At 45.2% G+C, this 21651-nt stretch overlaps 1 protein-coding gene across 1 annotated transcript; it reads left to right on the top strand.

The window, feature by feature from the left end:
• Positions 1–2508: 2508 nt before the first annotated feature.
• On the top strand, positions 2509–19301 carry selenom (selenoprotein M). Its single transcript, XM_069936155.1, has 6 exons — positions 2509–2628; positions 6015–6123; positions 6336–6371; positions 14459–14493; positions 16915–16995; positions 17340–19301. The coding sequence occupies exons 1-6, from the start codon at positions 2509–2511 to the stop codon at positions 17553–17555; spliced, it is 597 nt and encodes a 198-aa protein (XP_069792256.1). The 3' UTR covers positions 17556–19301.
• Positions 19302–21651: the final 2350 nt, after the last annotated feature.

The raw sequence follows: 21651 nt of genomic DNA, 5'->3' as shown, positions 1-21651 counted from the left end.
TTGTCTGCAAAATCTATTGCCTTTTCAGTTGCTCTAATTTAATATCATTACTGTACATCTTGTTCTGCCTTGAATTTTAACACCAATTTTTTTTATTTAAAAACTGAAAAAGTTCAAAATATTCAGCACATGAGACATAATCTAGAGAGAGAAACAGTGAGTTAAATTTATCAGCTCCGATACAAACTGGGAAGGCTGATATTCCAGTCTCTGAACTTTAAATAGTGGAAAACAATTGCTTGTTACATGGCTTCTGTTAATGCAGAGTAGCCACTGCATACCGCTCCCACAAGCTTCACAGGCCCAGGCCTTCATCCGGTGGACCAATTGCTCAGGGTGTTAATATTAATGCTCACAGAATGGCAGTTGTGAGGAAACATGGTATTGCAGGCATGTATCCCACCGAGCTGGGCAGGCTGGCCCTCCTGTGGAACCAGTAGACCCCCACCTTAAGACCCCTAATAAAGGCTGAGAGCCCTAGTCTCCTCCCTCATACCTGCCCTTAGACTTGAGCCAGCAGCATGCTGAGGCATGCTTGGATCTTTAGATCAATAAAGCCTTTGGCCCTTCATGTTTGTGAGTGGTAATTGATTGTGCCTCAATTTATTGATCTAAAAGTTGGAGAAGCTGGAGATCGATCCCAAAGACCCAGAGGCCTCCATGAAATTCAACATGTGGCTAGAGTGCTTGAAGGCCTACATGAGGTGCTACGAGATCACAGCAACCAACGACGAGTATGACCTTCTATTCACAACGGTTGACCATCATGCATACCTACTGATCCATGATTGCACGGGGTATGAAGAGGTGATGGCCCTGCTCCGGCAACAATATGAAGCACCAAGGAACACCATGAACGTGCACTTCCAGCTTGGCCCTCCACTAGCTTGGCCCTCCACCAGGGCCCAGGTGAGTCAGTTGACGAGTTCATGCAGCCACGTGGGAGCTGGGACAAGACTGCGGGTGCCAGGACATGACGGAGGCAGAGTACCAGAAGGAGCTTATCCATGACCGGCTGGTCATTGGGTTCCACTTCAAACACATCCAAGATTGGCTCCTGGAGAAGGGCGATTGGTCACTACAGGAGGTTGTGCAATGGCCCACGCCATGGAGACAGCCCAAAAGAATGGGGAGACCTATGCTGTGGGTCACACGGCCCCCAGATATGCAGAACAGGCAGCGCCATCTTGGGATTTGGGGCCCCTGTCGGCCATCGCGACTGCCAAACACACGAGGTGCAATTACTGAGGCCAGACCAAGCATCCCTGAAAGTACTGTCCTGTACATAGCGCGTCCTGCTTGAACTGCCAGCGGGAAGGGCACTATGCAAGGGTATGCTAATTGAAGCCACCTGTGAGCAATGACACAGGCGGATAGCAACCCGCATTGCCATTTTGGACCAAGCAGCTCCAGTCATCACTTCCATTTGCGGAGCACCAAAATTCCAGGCCCACATCACTGCCGGCTTCACTTCTGGGCTGCACCGCATGCGATCCATGGGGGAGACTATCTTTACAATCTCCTGGGTGGTCATCTTGGTGGCCGCCAACTCAACAACATGGCAGCAGTCGGTCAGACTGCGAACCAATGTTAGCCTCAATCATCTTGGACGAGAGTCAACCACACCAGCTAGGACATTCCATGATGGACATAGAGGTAAACGGTCACACCACAGGTTGCCTGTTCGACACGGGGAGCACTGAGAGTTACATACATCCAACCTCCGCCTAACGCTACCCCTGACCGTGGCCCCTGCGAAGTGCCAGTTAGCACTAGCCTCTAAGTCCCTCTCAACAGAAATCCACGGGAAGTGCTACGTGAACCTAACCGTAGGGGGATCAAAATACAAAAATTTCAGACTGTTGGTGATGCCCCATCTCTGTGCCTCTATCACTGGATTTCCAGTGCCAGCAAAAAGGGGAGCTGATGCAGCTTGACGGCCCCCATCCCCCGCTCGCAGTCAGGTACAACCAGTTCTGGGAGGTCCCACCCCCTTTCCTGGAGAGGCCCAATAACACACCTAAAGGCCGGGCAGCACTATCAACCTGTGGCCTGGCCACCCTATGGGACCCTCCATCCCTGCTGTTCCAAAACCTCACCCCAGACTGTGGGCCAGTGGCCATTAAGAGTAGACGGTACAGCCCAGAGGACAGGGGATTCATGAAATGTGGGGTGATGGAGGGCAACATAGAACCCAGTAATAGTCCATGGAGGGCACAAGTGTTGGTGGTAAAGGGAGCTGAGAAGAACCAGATGGTGATTGACTACAGTCAAACCATCAGCCGGTTCACCCTATTGGATGCCTACCCCTGCCCCAAATTGACGATATGGTGAAGGAGATCACAAAATACAGGATCTCTTCGACCATAGATCTCAAGTCAGCATACCATCAGATTCCTATCCACCCAAAGGTCTGGCCACACAGCATTTGAAGCTAACAGTCGACTGTATCAATTTTTACGGGTCCTTTTCGGCCTCACTAACAGGGTGTCAATGTTCCAAAAGGAAATGGACCGCTTGGTGGATGACAATGGGTTAAAAACCACTTACTCACACTTGGATAATGTCACCATATGCCACATTGACCGGAAAGAACATGACGACAATCTGTGGAGGTTCCTGGCCACTGTAAAAGCCCTCAACCTAACATACAACCAGAAGAAGTAGTGCGTGTTTGGCACGGAGCAGTTGTCGATCCTGGGGAATGTAGTGGAGCATGGTGTGATTGCCCCCGACCCTGAGTGCATGCGCTCCCTCCTGGAGAACCCCAAGGCTTTCAAAAGGTGCCTGGGACTCTTTTCTTATTATGCACAATGGGTCCCTAACTATGGCAACAAGGCCTCCCCTGGTGAAAACCACGATCTTTCCCTTTATGGTGGAGGCCCGTAAGGCTTTCCAGAGCATCAGGAACAAGATTGTCAAGGCAGGAATGCACGCCATCGACGAGTTGGTCCCGTTCCAAATGGAGAGTGATGCCTCCTATTCGCCCTGGCCACCACGCTGAACCAGACAGGCAGGCCAGTGGCATTTTTTTTGCGCAGCCGACAGGGCCCTGAGTGCAGACACTCCGCCGTGGAGAAGGAGGCACAGGCTATAGTGGGGAGACACTATTTGGCCAGCAGGCCATTCACCCTGCTGACAGACCAGAGAGCCGTCGCCATTATGTTTAATAACAAACAGTGGGGCAAAATTAAGAATGACAAGATCACGCAGTGGAGAATTGAGCTGTCCACCTATAATTACAAGATCTTGTACTGGCTGGGTAAGCTCAACAAGCCGCTGAACGCTTTATCCAGGGGTACCTGCGCCAGGCCCTTCATGATAGCCTCTTCCACCCTGTGGTCACAAGACTCTACCACTTCATGAGGGCCCGTAATGTTTCCTACTTGGTGGAAGAAGTCAGAGTGTTGACATGCAATTGCCCAGTCTGTGCAGAATGCAAGCTGCAGTTTTACAGGCCAGAAAGAGCCCATCTCATTAAGGCTACTCACCCCTTTGAACGTCTCAGCATAGACTTCAAGGGGCCCCTCCCATCCACAAACCAGAACAGCTATTTCCTGAACATTATGGACGAATACTCACGCTTCCCATTCACCATTCCCTGCCCAGACATGACCACAACCACGGTCATTAAAGCACTCTGCACCATATTCAGCCTGTTCAGGTACATCACGTACATGCATAGTAACTGGGGTTCAGAGTTCATAAGTGAGGAGCTGCGGTGTTACTTCCTCTCCAGGGGCATAGCAACAAATAGACCCACCAGCGAGGGAATGGCCAGGTAGGGAGGGAAAACGGCACCATTTGTTGGCCTAAAGTCGAGGAGGGATGAATATGACAAAGTGGCAAGAGGTACTTCCGGAAACACTGCATGCCACCAGGTCCCTACTCTGTACGAAAGCAATGCCCCATGAAAGATTGTTCTCCTTCCCTAGGAGGTTGGAGTCAGGAACCATGCTATTGGTCTGGCTGATGGTCCCTGGGCCGGTGCTCCTCCAGAAGCATGTTAGGACCCACAAGGCAGACCCACTGGTGGAGGAAGTGCACCTCCTGCATGCAAACCTTTAGTATGTGCTGGTAAGGTACCCAGAGACAGATGGGACAACACAGTATCCATCCAGGACCTAGCACAAGCGGGAATCCCAGTGTGGGAGATGCGTCCAATACCTTTGCCAGCCCTGGGACCACCTGGGTTGATGACTTAGATATCCACACTCCCAGCATGGCCCTCCAAATGTTTCCCCCCACTGGAGGGTTCCCTTCTTCGGTTACTGACTAACCCCCTCCCACTCCCATGGACCTGGAAGACACTGACACAGTTCAGCCCAACAGCCAGCCCAGTGACCAAGCCATCGAGCTGCCAGAGCAAGAAACACAGCCAGCGGGACTGCGGAGGTCCCAACGATGGGTAAAACCACTGGACGTCTGAACATTTCTGTGGAACTCTTGGAACGTGGTATTGCGGGCACATTCCCCACTGAGCTGGGCAGGCTGGCCCGCTTGCTGAACCAGTAGCTCTTCCCCATAGACCCCTAATAAAGGCAGAGAGCCCTCATCTCCTCCCTCATGACCACATGGATACTTGCCCTTGGATTTGAGCCAACAGCATGTTGAGGCATGCTTGGATCTTTAGATCAATAAAGCCTTTGGCCCTTATATCATGTCTGTGAGTGGTCATTGATTGCTCAACAGTGCCCAATGCATACACATTCCCTCAGTTTCAGGCAGACACACCTCACACATGTATACACACACACATACATACATACACCCTTTCCTCATACACATACACCACACTACACCCACTTTACACCCCACTCACATACACACACCCACAGACATTCATATACACACACCATACCTTCATGTACTAGCATGGACACACAGGATGAAGATCTTGCCCTGGCAACACAAGTTCGCAATAACAAAGATTTGAGCTGGTGGTGAAGGAGTTGAGTTTTTAGGGTGGGTGAATGAACAGCCTTCATTGCTCTGGAGAGGTGGAGTTACACTCTCGCAGGTAAGTGGAGTGTATTCTTTCACATCCTGATGTGGGTCTTGTGGGTGGTAAGTAAGGAACTGGGAAGTCAAGAGGTGAGCCACTGGTGGCCACAGCATCTTGCAAAGCTTCAGGCCAATGGTCTCCCTCAAGAACATTGTAGAAAACCCAAACCAAACTTTATCATCATCAAGGGGCCATTTAACTCTGCGTTCAGAAGTTGTTCTGTCCTGAAGAGGGTCAAATCATCTATTGGCTGAGGAATGGGGATGGGGGGGGAGGGGGAGGAGACGACTGTAGAGGTGGATGGGGGCGAAGCGTGGAGGGGGGAAAAGCGTGGAAGGGGAGCACAGAGGGGCAGAGGAGTGATGGAAGAGGGTGAACAAGGAGGGGGAAGTGTGGAGGGAGAGCCAGAGGGGGGAGGAGTGGTGGAAGGGGAGCAGGGAGGGGTGGAGGAGTGATGGAAGGGGGAGAGTGAAGGGGGTGTGGAGGGAGAGCCAGAGGGGGAGGAGCAATGGAGGGGGCGGGATGTGGAGGAGTGATGGAAGGGGGAGACTGAGGAGGGGGAGGAGTGAGGAGGGTGGAGGGAGAGCCGGATGGGGGAGGAGCGAAGGGGGAATGTGGAGGAGTGATGGAAGGGGGAGATTAAGGAGTGGGGGAGCGAGGAGTGATGAAAGGGGGAGACCGAGGAGGGGTGGAGGAGTGAGGAGGGGAAAGTGTGGAGGCTGTTCCTCACAGCCTCTCTGCTCTGACTTTGATCCCAATTTCATGCTGTCTCCGCCGCAACCCATCTCCCTCCAAAAGCACCGCCACCCCCATCCCCCACCCTCATCCCCCACCCTAGCCCCCGCCGCCCAGCGCCTGTCCCCCTCCCCTCCCCAACGCATCTCCCTTCCCCCTCCTCGTCACCTCCCCTTTCTCCTCCCTTCCCACCCCAGCAGCAGTGACTGACGTGGCAACCAACCATAAAGCGGTGGGGAGGCGCTGAGCTGGCGGGACGGGCAGTGGTTCGTGAATCGGTCGCTACCATGTTCATCGTGGCGCTCCTCGGGCTCCTTCAGGCCGTGTCCTGTTCCAAGCTCGGTGTGGAGAGGCCGTCGGGGCTGGCTCGGGGCCGAGTGGAGGTAAAGGAGGCGGGGGATGGTGGTGGGAGAGATGGCCCCGGGGGATGGTGGTGGGAGAGATGGCCCCGGGGGATGGTGGTGGGAGAGATGGCCCCGGGGGATGGTGGTGGGAGAGATGGCCCCGGGGGAGCCCCGGGATGTCCCTTGTGTTGCTACAGTGCCAGAGTCCGGCTTCTTTGTGTATAAATGCTGTTTCTTTCTCCGTTTTCTAGACGTGCGGCGGGTGACAACTGGCCGTCCTCACCGAGGTAAGCGTCTGGTCCCAAGCCGCCTCCCCTCTCGCCCGGCGCCTCTGGCATCGCGTCTGTGCACATAGCGGGGGTTCCGACCTTTCACTCTTTGTGGTCCTGGGCAAACGCGTCTTCGTCTCTTTATTTTGCCCAAACCGGGCGAAGATGTGGGAGACGATGGAGTTGAACAGAAAAGTTTGCTGGAGAAAGTCAGCAGGACACGCAGCGTCTGTAGCAAGTGAAGGAGAAATCACCTCCTATTGCGTCTGGGTACTCAGTGGCGGATTAACTACCACCCGGACCCCTAGACCTTGCCCCCACCCCACCCCACCCCACCCTTCGTTGAATAGAAAAAAGTGACATTAAAGAACTTGCATTCGAGGTCGCCGAAGTGGTCGATATTGACCCCCTTGGGAATGAAGAGGTTGAAAATGCCAGGGTGCTGATAAACGGTGGGGGTGGAGGGGTTGGTTTGAACTTTTGGGGTCGAAAGAATTGTAGAGCCCGCAGTCCCCGCTCCTGCCAGGAGCCCAATAGTTACTGTCTGCATTATCATCAACTTTGCCAGTTTTTGTTCAACCCATCCCAGAATCTATCTCTACCCCTGTGCTTTTGTCCAGATCTCTGTCTCTTCCCACCCCATCAGAGAGCTGCCCACTCCCCTATTGCTTCTCAGCTTTCATCTTCTATCCTTCCACCCATATCCATATGACACTGCCCCTACTCCCTTCTCCTCTCTCCTCGCCCACTTTTTTTTAAATTTGGGTGCCTGACTGCTTTTTGTCCAAGGCCCAGGGGCCAATTAATTACCACCTGGGCCCAAGGCTGAGCTTTAGTAAGCACCCCCCCCCCCCCCAACCTTTCCCCATGGCCCCCACCCTTTGTTGAATAGAATAAAGTGAAATGGTTCCATTGGTTAGCCTTTGGATGTGATGCCCTCACATGTTCTAAATTTATCCACCAGGTATGTGCTGGGAATACACCAGTTGGTGTTTGGTTGGAGGAGGGGAGGAAAAACTTCATTAAAATCAAACAAAACTTTTCTTGCAGAAGCTGTCTGCTAGCCCAGAATAATTTGAAAAGTCTTTTAGTTACAAAAGGATAAATAAAATCCATTCTGAAAAAATAGTCTCGATACATAATAACACAGGAGAAGGGAGTTTTTTTTTAAAAGTAAACTTTAACTCGACAGAAATATAGTGGTAGTTATGAGTCTTTATCTCCTGTGGATGCAGCGAGACCTGATGAATTCTTCCAGCATTTCCATGATTTTTTTTTACTTTGCAAAATAAGTGCAGCCCTCCTCCCCTCAGGATGCCCAGTGTGCAGGTGCGAGGGAGCACGATTGACAGTTTTCATTGCCGAATCCAATGAGGGAAATGAGACACGTGGTGATGATTGGCCTGGAGGTGAGAGAGTGACAGGTTTCCAAAGTCAAGCATTGGTGGAAGATGGGGAGCAGAGATGAGTGGGCAGGTGCTTTGCATGATAATGTCATTACAGAAAATCATGTTGTTTAGTTGCAGTTTGTATTCTTTTTAAGGTGGGCGAAATGGAATAGTTTCTGCACTGCTCTGCATTGTGGGTAAAAATGCTGACATCTCTCCTGCTGTACCCCATGTTAAGAATTCTGATTCAGCCACATTGCACCCAGGAATAACACGAGCCCATATTGTTAAATGGTTACATCGGTGTACCAGAGGTTGTAATGGGCTCCCTTACCTTCCGGGCCCCTAGGCTTCAGCCTAGTCATTAATCCACCACTGCCAAGGGCTTTGGTCTGAAACATTGGTTGCCCCTCACTTCCACTGGATGCTGCGTGACCTGCTGAGTTTATCCAACACTTGTGTGTATTGTGAAAGACAATGGGCTATCACACTTGGATGTGAGTGAAGCATTGCATGGCTGAATTAGACCAGAAATGCAACTACTCACATGAATGCATTATCTGATTTAGAAATTATAGTAAATATAATGTCAATGAGGTAACGAGCTTTGACAAACCTGCTACTTACTGGCTTACCTTTGGACGGGGAGTGGTGGGGGGGGTGGGGGGGTGGTTGGAATGAAATCAAGAAATGTACAAACTGTACCCAAGGAACAAATAGTTACTCATGACCTCTAATCTGGGCAACATCCTGGTCAATTTCTTTGGTATCCTTTTCAAAGCCTCTGCATCCTTCCTGTAACCAGAATGGTACACAATACGCCATGTGCAGCCTAACCAAAGTTTTAAATAGCTTGGGTACTGTTGGAGATTGGAAAGCCACCTTTACAGAACTGAGGTAACCACACTCCTGGATCCAGACTTTTAAACCAGGTTTGGCCCCAGCTGGTTCAATAAATCATTAGCGCACATTGTCCTCACATTGTCTCATTTGAAAAGTCTTTGGAAGTTGGCCTCTGAGCTTATTAATATTTTGTATCCCAATTCTTTTAATTTGCATCAAAATAAAAAAGGACAAATTTCTTGCATTGGGAGGGAGGTTATGCTGCTACTTTTTAAGATACTGGTGAGGCTGGATCTTAGGATCAGAATTTATTTCATGAACAAGCTATGAAATTTGTTTTGTTTTTTTTGCAGCAACATCATGGAGCAAACATTCATATTATAACCATCTTACGACATTACTATTAAAATTTTTTTAAATGGTGCATGAAAAGTAAGGCAGTGTCTTTGATTCATTCATTATTCAGGAATCTGATAGCAGCGGGGGAGAAGGTGTCCTTGTGCCACTGAGGGCTCGTCTTCAGGCTCCTGTACCTTTTTACCGACGGTAGCAGAGTGAAGAGGGCATGGCCTGGGTGATTAGGGTCTTTGAGGATAGAGGCTGCTTTTTTAAGATACTGCCTTATGTAAATGTCCTTGATGGAGTGAAGTCTGGTGCCTGTGATGTTGCAGGCTGAGTTAACAACTCTCTGGTTTATTTTTGTCCTGAGAGTTGGTGTCTCCATTCCAGACAGTGATGCAACCAGCCAGAATGTTCTCCACGATACACCTGGAGTACTGCATTCATTTCTGGTCTTACTTGAGGAAGGATGTAGTACTGGCCTTGGAGATGGTGCAGAGGAGGTTTACCAGGTTGAATCAAGAGTTAAGGGGGTTACCCTATGAGGAGAAACTGAGTTGCCTGGGTCTGTAATTGCTGGAATGGAGAAGAATGAGAGGGGATCTTATGGAAATAATGAAAAGCATAGATAAGATAGAGGTAGCTAAGTTGTTTCCCCTGGGGAGACCAGAGCTAGGGGACATAGCCACAAGATTCAGGGTGGTAGATTTAAGACAGATGAGAATGCATTACTTTACCCAGAGAGTGGTGAATCTATGGAATTTTCAGCCCATTGAAACAGTGGAGGTGACCTCAGTAAATATATTTAATGCAAGGTTGGATAAAATTTTATATAGTAGGGGAATTGAGGGTTATGAGAAAAAGGCAGGTAGGTGGGGATGAACCTATCATCAGATCAGCTATGATATTATTGAATGGCAGGGTAGGCTCGATGGGCCAGATGGTCTACTGTTTCATATGATGATCTCTTGCTCGCTCACTTATATATTCAAGAAAGTATCCTCAGTGAGAAAATTCAAAAAAGAAGCAGGAAGATCTCAAGCATCTTCCAACATTTATTTCAATCATGGCCTTCCTTCAGTTCCACTTCCCTGCACTAACCCCCATTTCCTTTGATTTCCTTCATATCCATATATATCAATCTCTCTCTTGAACATACTTAGTGACTGAGTCTTTAGCTGAGTCAGTTGCAAGGATTCACCGATCTCTGAGTGAAGAAGTTTCTTCTGATCTTGCTCCTGAGTGACAATGTCTAATTTTGAGACAGTGGCCTTTGGTTCCAGATGTCCAAGGTAGGAAAAACATCAACTCCACATCTACTCTCAGGATCGTTAAGAATTTTGCAAGTCTTAATGGGATCAGCTCTCTTTTTTTAAACTCAAGAAAGTGCAGGTAAGTTGTGCTTAATAGTACAAATTCCCCATCTTGCAAATCAATCTGATGAATTTCCCTACAGTCCTTGTGTCTCAAGTATATCCTTCTCTTGGTAGGGAGACCAGACCTGGACACCGTATTCTAGGTGCAGTCTCACCAGGGCCCTTTATAATTGGAGCAAGGCATCCTGACTCTTGTATTCATTGTCTCTTTTGTTGGGTATGTGAGATGCATTGTTGAATCAAGATTCTATGACCACTACTTCAGTGAGAATCATTACAGCCAAAACTTCCTATACCTTTGAATTTCATCTTAAGTTCCTGTTCATTGGTGACTTCTATGCCACAAAGTAAATCAAATTTGAATCTGCCAGTCTGCATTTTGAGATTCGTAGCAACTCGGTAAGAACTTGAGAGCATTATTTTTATGGTGGGTTTGTCGTGCCTGTGCTCTTTTAGAGACCTTTAGAATAAGAAGCTGACGTTCCAGCAGAAGCCTCCAGCAACAACATTACTCTTTATTTATTCCAGGGTCAAAAATTGGTTGCCTCTGGATACAATTGTTGCAGTGTAGGGAGCAATTTATCGCTGTGTTTAAAAGAGGGCAACTTTAAAGTCATAATTTTCCAGCCAATACTTCATGTGCAACACTGTATCCCTTCTTTAAACCGGAGAAGTTTATATGAATCAGATACAACCACATCCGGGATATTCTCATTCTTCATAAAAGTGCTGGGCGACCAAAGATTCACATGCTGCCACAGAACATAGAATGCACAGGGACAGGCCCTTCAGCCCATGTCACTGCACTGAATGTGATCCTCAACTTAAACTAGACCATTGCTGCTTGTACATGATAGATATCCATCCGTTGCCTTCATGTGTTTCTCTAGAAATGCCTGAGAAACAATGTGTAAAAAGTTTACCTTGCGCATCTCCCTAGAACTTCTTCCTCCTCACCCAAGCACGTCCTCTTGTGTGCATAAAATTATCTCCCTGGGAGAAAGATTCTGGCTGGAGAGAACCACGAAAATCTGCAGACGCTGTGATTGTGGTCAAAACAGCGAAGTGGTAGAGGAATGCGGCATCCATAAAAGGTAATGATGTAGTACTGACACTTTGGGCCTTTAGGCATTCCTCAAGATATGAGTGAAAAAAGGTCTCTGAATTAAAGGCTGAGGAAAGAAAGGGGGAGAGAAATGGGTGGAGGGAGGAGTGCAGACCAACAGACAAAATGTGTTAATTGGATATAAGAGGAAAGTGAGAATTGGTTTTGGCTCTTTGAAAGGAGACGGAGGAAAAAAGGAAGAGAGAGAGACAGCTAGAGAGAAAGGTGACGAGAAAGAAGATTGGGGGTGGGGTTTAACAGAAGCTGGAGATATCAATGTTAATGCCATCTGGTTGGAGGGTGCCCGACAGAAGATGGGGTGTTGTTCCTCCCAAGTTGTAGGTGGTCTCAGTTTGATAGTGCATGAGGCCATGGACAGATATGTCAGCAAGGGAATGGGCTGACCAATTGAAATGGGTGGCTGCTGGGAGACCACAATGGGAGCAGTAGATGACCCTGCAGGTTCACAAATGTTGCTTCTCTTGGAAGGACTGTTTGTGGCCCTGAATAATGGTGAAGAGGAGGTGTGCACGCAAGTGGAATATGTCCTGTGGTCACAAGGGAAGGTGCAAAGAAGATGATTGGTGGGGAGGGAGGAGTAGACTAGGGAGTCATGGAAGGTCCACAGAAGGTGGAAAGGGGAATATGTAGTGGTGGGATTACATAGGAAATGGTGGAGGAGATGTTGGATGCAGACACTGGTGGGGTGGTAGGTGAGGACAATGGAATTTCTGTAATTGTTACATATTGGGGCAGAGGGGGCCAGGGCAGATGTATGGGTAATGGAGAATGTGTAGGTGAGGACTGAGTTGATCGGGTGGTAGAAGGGAAACTATGTATCAATGCCTCTCAAAATTTTGTAAACTTCAAAATTGAGGTTACCCCTCAGCTTCTGACACTCCAGAGAAAACAACCCATTTGTCTAACCTCCCCTTATAGTTCATACTTCCTAATCCAGGCAACATTGTGGAAAAAAACTTTTTGTAGCCTTTCCAAAGCCTCCATATCCCTCCTGTAACCAGAATGGCACACAATACACCAAGTGCAGCCTAACCAAAGTTTTACATAGCTTCAACATGACTTCCCTTTTGTTATAGTCAACAGCCCACCCAATGAGGGCAAGCATATTGCTCACCTTCTTTACCACCCTATCTACATCTGTGGCCACTTTCACTAAAGATGATTGCTAGACCAGGGAGGTTCTCAACTTTTTTCCTTTCCACTCACATACCACTTTTAAGTATTCCCTATGCTATAGGTGCTCTGTGATTAGTAAGGGATTGCTTATGGTGGTATGTGGGTGGAAAGAAAAAGTTTGAAAAACACTGTTTTAAATCGTCTCTAATTGACTCGTTATGTGCACAGTTTTATAACTCCAAAGGAAATGGGCCAATGACAATTTTTCTCAAGAAAAATATTTCAATAACAATTGGGTCTAGAGCAGTGGTTCTCAACCTTCCCTTCCCACTCACGTATCACCTTAAGCAAACCCTACTAATCACAGAGCACCGATGGCATAGGGATTCTTTAAAGTGGGATGTGAGTTGGAAAGAAAAAGGTGTTTTTTAAAGTCTTCTCAAACTATAGAAAACTATATCCAGAAGTAAAAACAGTGACATCTGGTGGGTGAGTTAAAAAACTGCATAGAGAAACCGACTGGCCAGGATATACATTTAACAAGGAAACTTTGTACCTGTAGAAAGCAGGTACAAACATTAATTGCCTTTTTTTTTCATCCTTTCTGCACCTTTGCTCCTAATCAGGCAAAATAACAGAATTTATACGATGAAATCTCAGCAATGCTGCACGAGTTTCATGGCAATGGCACTAAAACACAAGTTAGATCAAAAGTCCATAAAACTTGCATTAATGGTCAAAACAATACAAAACCAACTGTAAAACATAATAATATTAGCAATGAACAATATACATAAACAAATTCATTTCCCAAAGAAAACAATAAAATAGCCCAGCAGTCATTTTTCCTTACACTTCCCTCTAGCAATGTAACTGGAACAGGAAGCGGGGCAGGGTGCTTAGGAGGTGCAGGAGAGGTATGCACTGCAAAAATTGTTCCCACCAGAAACATTATTAAAATAACAGTATACAAATAAAATTCACATACAGAATTGAGAATAAAAATTATTAAAACATTTTTAACTCTGTTACATACATCATATACTATATGTAATGTTGGTTGTAAACAATTACTGTTTGGAAATTTTGAGAATATAACTCTTAAATTATCTTTGTCAGATTTTCAATTGAAATTTGTTGTTAGTTTTCATAATAGCAAGGAAATGTATCAATGTTACGTGGAAATCAGATGTTTCATTAACATTAGAAAGATGGCATACAGAGATTCAAAGTTGTATTCGTTTATAAAAAAAATTACATATAATTTATGGGGTAAATATTCTGTACTTTTTTTACAAGTTTGGAGCCCTTAAGCTGGAATAATGAGATTAAAATTATAATCTTTTTCTTTGTTTTGAATTCACCAAACCAGTGAAATTTTCACTAAATGAGTAATAATTTTTTGGGATCCCTGAGCATCATCTGAAGCAATCCAAATTAATATATAGTTATGCTATTATGTATTTTAGATTTAGACTTTAGTTATTGGGATTAGTTTAGGTTGGTTTAGTTGGTTTTTAGGGTTTTTTTAGTTTTGGTAGTTTATTTTTAGTACACTATTTTTTTCCTTTCTTTGCTTTGTTATATATTTGTAAACACTGTAACATTGTGATTCGATACTAATTGTTATAATTGTGTTGATTTAAATAAAATATTCAAAAAAATCAATGATTGTTACTTTAATACTGCTACCCCTCCAAGCATTGTATCATGTCACCAACTGTTCTGTAGATTATAATAATGTATTATAGAAATGTTCCAGACATTACTTTGCTAACCTCATAAGAGAGAAGAATCAAGTGGAACAGAATTACTTGAATTTTGAAAGTTGTTTCCTTGTGCAAAGAAGGGCTTGCGGTGACAACTACTTAATTTGCTAGAAACTAATATGTTCTATTTTGCTTCTACGGTTGACAGGTGAAGGCTTTCATTCAGGAAGACTTGCCTCTTTAGTATCCTTTTGAGAAAATAAGAGTAATAATGAGGTCCACAGTAGAAAGATTTTAATACCAGTGCAAAATCTAAAGGGAATGTATCTATCCTCATGAACCACCTTTCCCAATGAATAAAGAGATGCTATTTATTAAGCCACCCACCTGCAATAATTTCCCAGATCTGGTACTTTCTGAGCTATCAGGTTTGGGTAGCAGATTGTTAGTCGGCAAGAGGAGATGAGCTGTGGATTGAAGAGAAAGTATCCATTTGTGATTGAGGGTGAGAAAGCTGATTATTGCCTTTGGAGGGTTGTCACTGGCCTTCCTGAGATTAAACAGTTTGTTTATGATAGAGTAGATAAATTCTTGATGAGTGAGAGAATCAATTTGGGCACAGGATATCCTGGCACATGTTGGGCAGACATGTTTAGGCACTGCAGTTTTTGTGCTGATGGCTCAGGACTTCCACAGCTCACAGTTAGTTTGTTCAACTGCCAAGATGAGATCCCCACCTGCTGCGATTTAAACTGGCCAGGGTGTAGTGAAGCAGTCAACATTTAGGGAACCTTTTCTAGCCCTTCCTCATGTTACAGAGGTGAGCAGTGCGTTCCTGAAGAGGACGGCTCAGTTGCCCAGGTACACGCTGAGTTTCACTGCTGCTTCGGTCAGCAAGAAATGATCATTAGACCTGAGCCACCTGTGTGCAGGTCTGTGACTACAGCTCACAGTGTATCCGTACCTGCTGTTTCATCACTTGCCCATCGCCACAGGACTTCAATGGTTGAACAAGATGGTGTTGGTATCAAGAGCAGCGCTTGATTTGGATTAAAGTGAGGGAGAGTTGCGCAGCATTAGCCTCACTCTCCCTTCCCAATTCCCATCTGGATCTAGTGGCAAGATGCAAGTCGAGATGGCTGGAGATAGGACTAGGCGCAGTGGATGACCAGTGTCTTGTCATTCTTTTTGCATTCCATGATGCTTGCAGAGACCTCTTTCTTGACCGTTGGACCTTCCATTGGTCTCATTTGCTCAGTCTGCCAGAGTCTGTCTTCACATTGGTTAGTGGAGTAGCACAGAAATAGGTGCTGGGTCCTCAAGTCTTCACAATGATTTGGGTGGGGTGGAGTGTGGGGAAGGAACAAGTATAGAGTATCTAGGTTTGCTGATGACACTAAAATGAGAAACAGACAAATTGTGTGGAGAACACAGAAAGTCTATAGAGAGATCCAGATGGGTTAAGTAAGGGTAAATGTCTGCCAGATGGAGTACAATGTCCGAAAATGTAAGGAAGGAAAAATAGTAAATCAGACTACTAATTAAATGGTGAAAATTACCAGATGCTGTTGTGCAGTGAGATGCAGGAGTACTTGAAGATGAATCACAAAAGGTTCATTTGCAGGTGCAACAGGGATTCAGGAAGGCAAATGGGATGTTGGCCTTCATTGCTAGAGGGTTTGAATTTAAGAGCAGGGAGATTTTGCTGCAACTGTACAGGGTACTGATGAAGCTACATGAGGCAAACAGTGTGCAATCCTAGCCTCCTGACTTGAGAAAGGACATACTGGTTTTAAAGGTAGTCCAGAGGAGGTTCAGCAGAGTTGATTTTGGAAATGTAGGCATTGAGTAGCCTGGGAGTATGCTCATTTGAAGTTTAGAAGAATGAGCGAGGATCTTGTTAAAATATATAAAGTTATGAAAGGAAAAGCAAGATAGAACCAGGGAGGTTGTTTCCACTAGCAAGTGAGACTAGAACCAGGCAACATTGCCTTAAGATTCAGGGGAATAGATTTAAGATGGAAATAAAAAGGAACTGCTTCTCCACAAGAGTAGTGAATCTGTGAAACTCTCTGCCCAAGCAAGCAGTGGAGGCTGCCTCATTTAATATGTATTTAATGTACAAACAGAGCTTTTTGAATAGTTGGGGAATTAAGGGTAATGGGAAGTGGGCTTCACAGCCAGATCAGCCACAATCTTATCGCATGGATGGGCCACATGGTCAAACTGCTCTAATTTCTCCTGCTTTTAATGCACGTTTCCCCTACCTTGCATAATAGTAAGCCACAGCTACTCACCACAGATCAGGATCAATCCCAGTTTCCTTCCCATGAGGACTGATCAATCCAAGTGTGCAGAGCACAGCCCCTCCCTCAGTAAACTTCAGGGGAAGACAATGAATTCTCTCTCATCTGCATTGGCTGAGCAAACATCCCATTGACCATATATTGGTGGACGTAAATGCTATAATAATTATAGAGGGGGGCTATGGGGTAGAGACAGCAGGCCAGGAAAAGGGAAAATGAAGAGAGTTGAAGCATTGGGGAATGCAATTTGAACAAAATCAAGCTGTTGGAGGCAGGTATTGAATGAATTATCAGCTTGAGATAGGAGGATCTCCCTGCACATTGTGGGTCTGAAAGATATTTCTTGACCAATTACCACATTCACAACCTGGCATTGAATTACTTCCCTGGAGTGGATCCTGAGCTCATCCTCATGAACTACGCTTACCAGGAACTGGACGTAAGAAATCAATTACTTATCTAATTACTTTTTTGGTGGTGGGGGGGGGGGGCCTCATTTAAGCGAGAAATGCTCATGACTGAAAGGCTTTTATATTTGCAAACTAATGCTAGATTTGTGCACACCTGCGGAGGGCAGTGGTTAAACACAAAACAAGGCCCACACTCTGCTCAAGCAGTGTGCTGCTTAAGGCAAACATCATTAGAGGGGAATGAAGATCAAAGGACTGAAATTCTTAGCCCTGGAGTAGGATCCTGTGACTCCTCTGTGTAGTGGCTTGCATGTGCACAAATGCGTTGTGTTCTCCTTTCTTTAAATTCAAACCTTTTTCTTTGTCTCCGCAGCGAGTTAACCTCATGCCTATGACCAGGAAAGAGATCAATGAATTACTACTAAAACTGGGATTTTACAAGAAGGAGAGCCCCAATGCTTCAGTGCCTCTTGAATTTTACTACGCACCAATGGGAGGAAAACCTGTCAGCCAGATTGTGGCCAATCCCTTTCAAGAAGTTGCCACTGAGAAATTGGAAGAGTCTGATGAGTTAAAGCAAGACCTCTAATCTAATGTTGAGATGCTATTGCTTTACCTCCTAATGAGAGGGCAGGTACAAGTGGGTCGTAAATCTAATGGTCACTGTTTTGGTTTGAGGCTTTAGCTTTCTTATCATCATGTTGCTCTCATTAGCTCTCTATCAGTCTGCATTCAAAACCTTATTCCTCTATATTCCCTGAAAATTGGACCAGTCCACTGATGGAAAATAATAGGATCTTTGGGCAGGTGAATGTTAAGGCAAATTGAAATAAGTCTTCTGCTCATGTGGATATTATGTGTTTGAAACCTTGATCTTGGTCTCTTGATGGAAGGTGGACCATATTTGGCTGATGTCGTAGAGCCAGTTGATGTTGGTGGATTTTTGAGAGGCTGATTAATTGCTCCAAAGAGTCTTCCTGGGACCCTGCCTTAATCTGCTGTGTCCATTCAAACCTAAATATCCCACAATGGCTCACTCTGTTGGCTAAATGTACCACTCAGAGTGTTGCAAACCAGCAATGTCCCAGCTTCTGTCCTGATGTGGGTAAATTTAGTTGGCAGTGGGAATGTTACACCTGTGGCTAATCTCTCTGCTTTCCTGATTCTGAACACCACCTTGAAAAATAACCTTGTCTGCACACTGGGCAACAATTGAATTTGCGAAGTTCTCCCTGTCAAAACGCACTGGCCAGGAAAGAAGGAGATTGAGGTAGAAAATTAAACTTGGGATATCTCACAGTGAGCGTCTGACTAAGGGTATGAAGAGAGGGAGGGGTCTACTAATTATTCCTGCTGCTAGCTTTTTATTAAATGGGTTTTTCCACTACCAGGTCTAATGCAACCAGTTGTTGGTTTTTTGCAGTTGACAGGGGTGCTGGATTTATACATTTCTTCCTCACCCACTCCACGCCTTTTATCCTGAGTGATCTACAGTAAAGGATTGTAGTTGCCAGTGGACAGAACATCTGGGATCCTTTGTTCAGAAGATGGTTTTATTGCATCTTTACAGGGATTTATTGTTTCACTTCCTGGTGCTGGGGATAGGCAGTTGAGAAAAAGAGGTGAGACATTTCATAACTTTAGTATCTGTACTATCAGCTGCAATGATTTACTTTGCTTCTCAGTTTTCAGCTTCACCTTCCATGTAAGGAAAGGGAAATGGACAAATATTTTAAGTTACAACCTGTAATTTTGTGACTATCTACCTAATTGTGGCTGAGATATGTACAAGGATTATGTCTCCACCTTACTGACCTGGCTGACCTCTGGTTCTGCCAAGGAGATGATTTCCTGCCTTGTCTCAGATATTCATGATCTATTCAAAGCATTTTAACACGAGCAGAATAATGTTTGAAGTTCTCAACAGGTCAGGCAATATCTGTGGGAAGAAAAATGGAGTATATTGCCAACATTCTCATTTGCTTTGTATTTCCAGCAGCTATGGTACTTTGGTTTTGTTCTTTTAACTTGTAACTTTTTATACTCTGTAGCACTTTGAGGTTCCAGAACAAGAGCGCTATATTCCACAGTTCATTCTAAGCCTGTCCAGATTAACTAAGATCAGCAGGCATCCAAGCTGGGAGTGCACTGTTTGTGGGTGAGCACCAAGAGTCCTCAGAGAAATTAAATGAAGTTCTCAGCTGAAACGCAATCTTGCTGAGAGCAGAGGTGAAACATTCCTTGAGGACTGAAGGCACCATGTACAGGGCACCACCAGTCCGACATCTGTTTCTAGTTCCTGAATTACAATAAAATCCAACAATTCCTACACAAACTGTCTGGTTATTCTGCTGTAGATGGATGGCTGACTCAGTGCCAACTGTGTGAATTTTTGGATCAGGGAATGCAGTTTCTGCACCATGTGCTTAAACTTTGGCCTTCTCTCTTACAGCAGACGTTTGAGTTAGCCAGGGGAGACTGCTTTAATGCCCTCTATTTGAGGGTCTGAGAGGTGAGATAATATGTTAGTGGAGATGGTTCAGAAAGGTTTGACACTTGATTGGTATTAAGTGAAACCACTCATGACGCCGTTGCTGAGCTCAGAAAGAAAAAGTAAATTGAGAGTCCTTGTTATGTATTGGTGAGACCCAATTTGAACAATATTACACCAGAAAATGTAACAGTGCAGGAATATTGCATTGTGTACATGAACAGAATTGAGTTTAGTTGTGTAAGCTCCAAAGTCACTTAACTGTTCTGAATCGCCATGCTTTGGATGGCACATTGGAGACAGGCACATAAAGAACAACATGTTATCAACATCTGAGGCATGTTGATACACAAATAGTCACACCACACATAAACAGGCCATTCAGCCCTCTAGACCAATTCTAACCATCAGGTACCTATCAAAATGAATCCAATTTACCCCCACTTAATAAGTGGTTAAAGTGCTCACCTGGATAAGTGCTGTGAGGGTCTGTTTCCATCAGCCACACAGAAAAGGATAATGGAAGGCTGTTTGAGAGGCAAAACATTGGCGTGACAGGTAACAGTTGTCTTTCTACTGAAACTGGATCTGGATGGTGATCGATTCTTCCAGCCACATCAAGCAGGCCTACTGAAGAGTGATCCTATCAATGCTCCTACAAGGGAACAGGACTTTTCTCTGACCCTGATGTTCTTCACCAAGATTTTCAGAGACAGGTGAAAAGCTGAAAACAGTCCTTTGATAGATCAAACTTATCTATTTCTAATGTTTCATGAAATGTGAAGGCAAGCAATGCAGCCTTGTCTTAATAAGTGTATTTCTACTTTAAATTGATATAGAATTATACAGACTTATGTCAACCCCTTCAGATCACAAAATCTGGGCTCATTAAGCACCACTTTATACTCATCCTACTTTAATCTTATTTCATTTTCCTTAAGTTCCCAGTAACTTCACCCAGATTCTACTATTGATCCAACATGAGGACTAGCTTCCCAATTAACTTACTAACTTTTACATTCTTGGGAAACCAGATCAGCCAATAGGAAACCCATAGGTTAACTGGGCGAAGATACAGCCTCCATGCGGGTAACACCAGATGTCAAAGTCACAGTTCATTCTTAGCCCATCCAGGTCAGCTAAGGTCGGCAGATATCTCAGGCTGGAAGTGTGCTGTTTGTGGGTGAGTACCTACAGTGCTTGGAGGAACTGAATGAAGCTCTTAGCTGAAAGGCAACCTTGTTGAGAGCGGAGGTGAAACATTCCTTGAGGACTGAAGGCACCATGTGCAGGGCACCACCAGTTCGAGGTCAGTTTCTAGTTCTGTGAGACCAAAAACAAAACTGCTGGTGAAACTCAGCAGGCTTAAGCAGCATTTGTGGGAGGAAAGGAATTGTCATTGAGACCTGCTTCAGAACTTGAAACTCACTTGCTGCACCACTGGGGTATCTCTCTAGAGATCTGACAAATGAAAGATTTAAGCTCCATTAGTAATAGTTTATTGAAAGCAGACATGGAAGTCAGCATTACTGATAACTCCATGCCAGCTGATTAACCACAAGGTAAAATTGCCATACGAATTTTTAGTGGATTGTGGCAGTGCTCTGCACGTAATTACCACTGGAGGGCGCTGGTTGACTGGTGTGTGATTTTTGTGTTAATTGCAGCTACCCAGTATTTCAATACAATCGTGTGTCCGCTAACGTCCATGATACGTTCTGTGAAATAGGATGTTATGTCATTTGGATGTTCTGCAAACACTATATAATAATATGGGTGTTTATTATGACTATCAAGACATATTGTAGGAACATAGGAAGTAGGAACAGGAGTAGGCCAAAAATGGCCCATCGAGCCTGCTCCGCCATTCAATACGATCATGGCTGATCTAATTTATGACCTAACTCCACCTACCTGCCTTCTCCCCATATCCCCTAATTCCTCAATCATGTAAAAATTTATCTAACCAAATTTTAAATATGTTTAATGAGGCAGCTTCAACCACTTCCCTGGTTAGAGAATTCCAAACATTCACTACTCTCTGGGAAAAACTATTTTTCCTCATCTCTGTCCTAAATCTACTCCCCCGAATCTTGAGACTGTGTCCTCCTGTTTTAGTTTCCCCGGACAGCTCAAAAAACCTTCCTACATCTATCCTATCCATACCCTTCATAATCCTATGTTTCTATAAGAT

This window comes from Narcine bancroftii, chromosome 4, assembly GCF_036971445.1.
Source record: "Narcine bancroftii isolate sNarBan1 chromosome 4, sNarBan1.hap1, whole genome shotgun sequence".
In the NCBI taxonomy this organism is placed as follows: Eukaryota; Metazoa; Chordata; class Chondrichthyes; order Torpediniformes; family Narcinidae; genus Narcine; species Narcine bancroftii.
Note: the sequence above shows the minus strand (reverse complement) of the source record. Positions and strands in the feature narration are given on the sequence as shown.

Excerpts from the sequence above, each read along its gene's own strand:
- selenom (XM_069936155.1), top strand. The coding sequence starts at position 2,509 with ATGGACCGCTTGGTGGATGACAATGGGTTAAAAACCACTTACTCACAC. Across the intron at positions 2,629-6,014 it reads TGTGGAGGTTCCTGGCCACT|ATCGGTCGCTACCATGTTCA; the intron begins GTAAAAGCCCTC and ends AGTGGTTCGTGA. Across the intron at positions 16,996-17,339 it reads ACGCTTACCAGGAACTGGAC|CGAGTTAACCTCATGCCTAT; the intron begins GTAAGAAATCAA and ends TTGTCTCCGCAG.